Source organism: Citrus sinensis, chromosome 6 (assembly GCF_022201045.2).
Source record: "Citrus sinensis cultivar Valencia sweet orange chromosome 6, DVS_A1.0, whole genome shotgun sequence".
Lineage (NCBI taxonomy): Eukaryota > Viridiplantae > Streptophyta > Magnoliopsida > Sapindales > Rutaceae > Citrus > Citrus sinensis.
The window spans coordinates 12,099,535-12,106,862 of NC_068561.1; the positions used below are offsets into that span (position 1 = coordinate 12,099,535).

Genomic DNA, 7,328 nt, shown 5'->3' on the forward strand with positions numbered 1-7,328 from the left:
CAAAAGACAACTTAAAGAGCATATCATTTTTTTGTTCTGATGGAACACGTCTTAGTGTTTGGTTCACTACCGTCCATTCAATCCCCACGCTCGTTTACAATTCTTCTAGCTTTATTGCTTGTCTCATCAATTGACTCCGAACTTAAATTTCACATGGCACTTGGTTCAAGTTTTGCTTTAGAAGGGAAACAATGAATCAAATTGCAACCGACAAATGATTTGTAAGCACTCACAAATGAAAATGTGCAGCTAGGAAAGCCCTATTTCTCTAATTAAAATGACATATTAAGCAAAAGAAATGCTTATTTATTTCGCAGCTAAATAAAACTATTGTAGCTACAATCGATATTTATGAGTATCTAATGTGGACTAGGATACTACTTGCATAAGCAGAATTTTCTCAGATGGAACATAATTTCCAGGAATCAGGAATGCTACAACAGAAATAGTGATATATTATAAACATAGATGATAACAACAGAATTTTGACAACAATACCGTGATAGCATGGCAGCTGATAACTTCTTGACTAATCTATGCAGCTGGCATCACTGATAGCTCAACTTCACAATCATCCCTGGGGAAACATACAGGGGCATCTAGTTGACATTTTAAAATGCATGTAGACTGAACAATCTGTGCGTTCCAAACTTAGGAGCCATTGCTTGGGTCTTGAATTTGGATTGATGTCTTTGCTAGGCTTGCTTCCAGTTCATTTAGCTCGTCCATGTCTAGTTCATCGTCATCATCAGGAACAACTTCATCTTCCTGACCAGCTTTTGCTGAGTTACTTGGTCCATCTCTGGCAGAATTGCCATTGGCCTGAAGTGAGATCAGCAGAACAAACAACGATCAGTATAAAGCCACTTTATTAAGTTATCAACTTGTGTCTATATTGTCGTCATACAGAATCTGAGAACCTGGTTCACTTACAAGGTTATGCCATGGTAGTATTTTTACAGCAAAAACTTGATCCTTCCTCAAAATTTTAGTTCAACACACTTTCACCAACATTGTCTTTACCACTTCAAACATTCTTTAACAGTGAAAATAAAACAAGAGACAGCAATACCCCAACAACCTAGCAGGTCCATTAGAGTCAAAAGTCATGCAACTTCCTTATAATTGGCCCCGGGTTCAGGCCACAAACGCAAGAGTTAGTCACAGATCAGCCTTTAAGGATTGTATGAAAACAGATTATTCAGTTGTTATGCAGGCTGTATTCTAATTGAATAAAACTGAAGGAAATTACAAATATGAGATTCAAAGTTGACAACAAAATCAGTAAAGAGGAACGGGTAGTGAAAGTTAAAAGCATCGATGTGGAATTTAGCTTTTATTTTGTGCCCATTTTAGTATTGCATGTACTGTTCAAGGAGTAAGACATATTGGAACTTTAAAACAATGATGAAAGCTTTTAGGGTGTGTTTGGCACCCCACGTAACATGAGACTGCATTGCATTATGCAGTATGGTCTCATGTTTTGGCTCCAGCAGCTGCCCCATGCACCATAATGTGGCAGTTTGCCTCATTATTTTTTTTAATAATATAACAAATAAAGTAAATTTGATAATTTAATATTATATTATCTGATAATATTATACAATATTAATTTTTATTTTCTTTTAATTTTACATTATAATAATTAATATAAATTTATTATTTCTTATTCAATAATATTATATTATTATTTTTATTTATATTAATTGTTATAATATAAATTGATTATTATTTAATAATTTAATTAAACTAATAATAAATCTTACATAATATATAAAAATATAACACAATACTACGTTATTTGATTATAGTACAAAAGTTAATTATTTCTAAATAATTTTAATATAACTAATAGTAAATAATTAAATATTAAAATTTAAATAATATTAGTTTAAAATTAATAGTAAATTAAATAATGATATAAAATAATATTACATAGTCCATATTGCACCAAACATGCTAATGCCTTATATCTTAATACACCCTAATGCAATACATCATAATACAATACAACTGATCCAATACAATGATGTATTGCAATACAGCTAATGCAACATACAATATAGTATGTCAAACGCACCCTTAAGTGATTAAAAGGTATTGTCAGGCAACATCACCGTATAAATGATCTCCAGCAGGAGAAAGAGATGGCAAGATCTCATTTTCTTACTTTTCTCAGCCACCACTCACTGAGCGATGTTATCTTGGTCAGCATATTGAAGGTGTATGAAGAAATAATTCATATTTGCACAAATTATCTAGAGTTTGTGAAGTTTTACAAATCTTATGGAAATAAGCAAAGGTAATGGGTGAAGATTTACCTTCTGTTCAGTGACATGAGATTCTTCCTCTCTTTGGTATTTATCATATGCCTCAGCATCATCCACAAACCAACTAGAATCTGACAAGAACAGTTCACGCCCACTGGAAGGGAATGAAAACCAGAATGTTAAGAACTAAGATCCAAAAAATTAGAAAAGAAATGTGCACAACGCAAAACACACAGGACGATATACCTCATACGGTCATTCTTAGCTCTCTCTGCCCTCTCTGCAGCCAAGCCAGCATCTCTCTCAGCTATCTTCTTCTTCTTCCATTCCGTGAACAATTCAGGAGTCATAGGGGTCGTAGTTGTTATTTTAGCACGCTAAAATCAGAAAAGTTTTAATGAGTAATAAATAATAACAATAATAATGCTGAAATATTAGATTACCTATAATGTATTCAGAATAAACATACTGCCACTCTAAAAGGAAGGCAGCTTAGTTTCAGAAAATTTCATCACCTGATTCTCAATCTCCTCCTCAATGGTTATTTTCTCTGCTTCTTCCTCCAACAGAGCCTTCATCTGAGATTTTAAAACATATCCAGGAGGAAGAGCATGCCTGTAATGGCAATCTTTACCACCATTTGGGCAGACCCAAAACCAGCCATACTGTTTCTTCTCCACAGCTTCTAAAAAGTATTTACAAACCTGCAAATACATGTAGATCGGTAAAACAACAGTCATCTTCAATCAGAACCCATGAACATTGCTGAAGTGTTTTAAATTACTTACAGCTGTAATCCTTAATCAACAAAAACAATGATACCCTTCATTTCCAGAACAAAAACAAGAGAAAAGTGATTCAAAAAATTTGAGTACCACAGCTAAGACTGTAATTAGATGCAGCACCCAACAATAATAAAATTAGAATGGTAGCTACCGGAACAAATGAAATTGGTTACAAGTATCCTCTATGGTTGTACAAACTAGTGAATATGTAATAATTGTTTTGGATCAGTAAGACAAATCAAACCTCATCACCTCCAACCAGAATATAACAATAGAATAAGTTAAAATAGAGTCAATAAGGTCATTTCCAAATGCTAAACTCGCAGTCTCTTCCCTGAGCTACAATCCTATTCTTCACATATACATACATGCATTGTGAAATTGGAATTGATTAGGTATGAATAAACTGATGCATTGCACAAAAGCAATATTAAAGAGTGAACACTTACAATATCTGTAGGTTTGTTCTGCTGGTATTCCTTATTCTTTGATTCCACAACCTTCTCCAAAGTTTCCTGATCCCAATCCTCCATTGTTTCTAAAAGAAACAAGCACCAGAACAACATGAGTGCATGCATTACAAACAAATAATTACAAACAAAACCAACAAGTTACAAGTATTTAAGCAATAACCTTTGTCGCGCTTGTCACTGTAAATGTCAATCTTTTCCCCTTTCCTCTGAACATTCAAATCATGTGAGAACTTGCATTTAAAACCTTTCTGACACTGTCCCGCTTTATAAAACTCGCACAATATAGACTTAGGATCAACACCTGAACACAAAGGCCAAATTTCAATAAAATCACCAATAAAGCTTCAAATTTCAACAATCCAATTTTTTTTTAAAAATATAGAAATATAAATACCTACCAACTGGAACTTTAGGCTGACTAACAGCAATCTTGAACAGATCATTCAGCTCTTTCTCTTTAGCCTTCTCTTCCTCCTTCTTTTTCTGTAATTAAAAAAAAAATATTAATTAAATATTCAATTTTTGTGATTTAACGATTAATTTTATAATTTAAAAAAATTGAATTTTGTAATAACGATTAAAAATCGGACCTTGGCGGCGACCTTAGACTGGTCGGGTTTTGGCTGAACGTTCTGTTTGAGATTCTGAACATATTTCTGAACGTTTTTGCTTTTGTTTTTGTTCTTAAGACCGAAGGTCTTGTCTTCGACGATCTTCTGCTTCTTCGCTAATTCTGCTTTCGATTGCTGCTTCGGCGGCATCTTTTATGATCATCAAATTCAATAACAAGACAAAATAAAATATCCTTGATTTAATTGATTATTATTGAGATGATTGTAGTTTTTTTCTCCTTTTTTTTGGGATTTTGTGAAGAAATTGATCCCGCTTGGGGTTTGATTACTGGGATTGATTTTGGCCGGTCGGGCTTTTTGATTTAGGACCGGACGGTACCGTATCGAGAAGCTGTGTTTGGTTTTTTGTGAATTGACCGATGTGTCCCTTGGGCTCTTTCTACGTGGCACGTGTTGGTGGTAGCTTTCTTGCGTCTGCTGCTTTTGTTGTCCCCTGTTTCTTGGGTTCTCTCATTAGCGGGTGCATAGCATGGCTTATTTCAGGAATAGCAATGGGGGTGGGGTGAAGTAGGGGTGGGGAGACCTATCTTATTTTCAATTTCATTAAAAAATTTTATTTTTTATCATATTTTTTAATAAATTTAGTAGAGGTGAGGATGAGAGAATTATCATGTGGTGAATGATTTTTTCATCTCTATTTTATTTTTCATTTGCCTATTTTATAGTAGTATACATATATAATTTCAGTAAATTAAAAATTTGAGACTTAAAATAAAATCATCACCATATTATGAAGTATTTAAATTATTTTAAAAAAATCTCTAAAAGTTTGAAATAATATCTTAAAATAATATTAAAAGTAAAAAATATTTAAAGAGAGCAGCACCTTAAAAGAGAAAAGAAAACATAATAATGTTTTAGAGTTAAAAAATATTATAGGGTTTTCTTTTATTCATATCCTGTTTATATTACATAAAAGTTAAAAAAAATTATTAATTGACATTATAGTTGATAAAATAAAAATTATTAAATAAGAATTAAAAACATATTTATCTATAATGGGGATCGGGTTGGGGGTGGGGTAAGGAGTGCAAAACCAAACTCCACCCCGTTAAGAATTTGAGAATTATTTTTTCTATTTCCTAAAAATTATCCAAATTTTTTTCCATTTAGAGTGGGGCTCCATGGGACCCCAAACATGTGGAGGATTTTGTCATTTCTATCCTATTTAATGATTATAAATATGTATTTATTTAATTTTATAATTTTTTAAAAATATTTTATTGTTGTTTTTTATTTTTTAGTATAATTTGTTAAAGATTAAATAAATTATTTCTTATTAAAAAATTTAAAAATTAAATAAATTATTTTTATAATAATTCTACTAATAAAATCTCTACTTAAATAAATTTTATTTCAAAAGTTATGTCACCGACCCTTAATTAGTGTTATTCTAACTTTGTTGTACGAACAAAGTAAGTTTTGTTGACTAATTGAGTTATGGATCTAAACGGCAGCATCCAAGTTATTCAAGCAAGTAATGTAAATAATAAAGTTAAATAATACCTAAAATTCAAACCTTAGTTGCTACAAAGTCCCACACAACTTTTAATAAATCTAGAAAAAAAATACTTTATTATTATTATTTTTATTTTGCATGAAGAAATAAAATTATGGAATATGTTTTATTCTTTTTTATGTTGGTAGTAGGAGTAAATTTGAGATATGTTGTTAGTAGTCAATTATAACTAACATTGATAGTGGAAATAAATTACTAAACTAGTCTAGCAATATTTCCAGATTGTACCATAAATATTTCAGTATCTAAATAGTAAGACATGTTCATATGCGTGGTCCCATACTAAGATTCTAGCCAAATAACATAAGAGGGGAATGAATTGAGTTTTAAAAATTTCTCCAACAACAACATCACAATCCAACATCAACAACTACCAATATATTACAATAAAAATAACCACAATCAACAAGTAAAATTAAAAAAAGAAAGGTAAAAAGAAAATAAACAGACCAAATTTTTATGTGAATTGTCAACTGGCCTATGTCCATGCCTCAAAACCATCCGAAACTTGAGGATTCTACTAAAACAAGACTTATATCTCAAGGCTCCGAAAATTATAATCGACTTCAAAGTGTCAATATATAGTTTTATATATTATCCAAGGTGTATATCGCATACCATCTTCACCCACGTGTTTCCCAACACTCAATTTGAAAGAAATGAGTTTTGTGAACAATAAACTCCTCCCAAAAAATAGATGTGCAAATCTAAGCCCAAGTTTGTAAATAGTTACGAATAAAAGCAAGTGAGAGATCAAGAGTTTTTTCAAAGTTAAGAGAATAGACAAATTTTCAATATCAATAACCACTCTAACGGATATAAAATGGGTTTTTATAGATTTAAGTAAAAACTAGCTATTAGGAACACAAAATTCAAAATCAGCGTGAAATCGACTTGCCGCTTTACCAGACTGGCTTCACTTTAAGTAAACCGATTAGCCACTTTCTCCAAATCGGCTCGTCGGTTGTCTCTGGAAAACAAGCTGATTAGCCACTTTCTCCGGCTAGCAGCTTTGGACTTCTCTCAATATTTATAATTTTAACCTAAACTTTTTTTATAATTACAAAAGTGTCCAAAAAATTTTAAAACAATATAAAATGTCCTTTTTTAGATTTTCAAAAATAACATTAAGAGCACATAAGTTCTTCATATTTTTCAATAGATTAAAACTTTTTAAAACTTTTTCAAATCAATCCACATACCTAAAAAAAATTCATTCTGATAAAATATTTGGCTTTCGTTTTTCTTCTAGTATTTTGAAAGCACATTCATCACCAAACCAGAATGTAATAAAAGATTCAAGAATTTTGGTAATAAAAAATGATTCAAGAATTTTAGTGAATATTGATATCGGAAAACGTAAGCATGCAAATCCATACACGAGAGTGAAGCATGCAAATCTATGCACAAGAGTGAAACATGCACAAAAGTAGAGTATGACGCATGGAGCAAGAAGCATGAAAAGGAAACGTGAAGCATGCAAAGCCATGCACAAAAGTGAAGCATACAAATTCGTAGTGAAGCATGCATAAAAGTAGAGCATGGAGTGTGGAGCATGAAAAATAAAATAATTAATTAAAGTAGAAGCATAAGATATGGAGCATGAAAAGTAAAATAATGAATTAAAGTGGAAGCATGGAGAATGAAGC

The 7,328-nt window shown here is 31.6% G+C and overlaps 1 protein-coding gene across 1 annotated transcript; it reads right to left on the reverse strand.

Moving 5' to 3' along the window:
- Nucleotides 1–285: 285 nt before the first annotated feature.
- On the reverse strand, nt 286–4,612 carry LOC102618058 (zinc finger CCCH domain-containing protein 11). Its single transcript, XM_006480507.4, has 8 exons — nt 4,119–4,612; nt 3,927–4,011; nt 3,689–3,829; nt 3,505–3,593; nt 2,786–2,974; nt 2,517–2,647; nt 2,322–2,424; nt 286–822 (listed from the first exon to the last, which is right to left on the reverse strand). Exons 1-8 carry the CDS (start codon nt 4,287–4,289, stop codon nt 652–654), a joined length of 1,080 nt encoding a protein of 359 aa, XP_006480570.1. The 5' UTR covers nt 4,290–4,612; the 3' UTR covers nt 286–651.
- Nucleotides 4,613–7,328: the final 2,716 nt, after the last annotated feature.

What these genes read in the sequence shown, in the direction of transcription:
- LOC102618058 (XM_006480507.4), bottom strand. Translation starts at nt 4,289, where the DNA reads ATGCCGCCGAAGCAGCAATCGAAAGCAGAATTAGCGAAGAAGCAGAAG. An exon ending in AGAACAAACCTACAGATATT is followed by an intron (nt 2,975 to 3,504) that starts GTAAGTGTTCAC and finishes ATGTATTTGCAG; the next exon opens with GTTTGTAAATACTTTTTAGA. An exon ending in AGGAGGAGATTGAGAATCAG is followed by an intron (nt 2,648 to 2,785) that starts GTGATGAAATTT and finishes TTCTGATTTTAG; the next exon opens with CGTGCTAAAATAACAACTAC.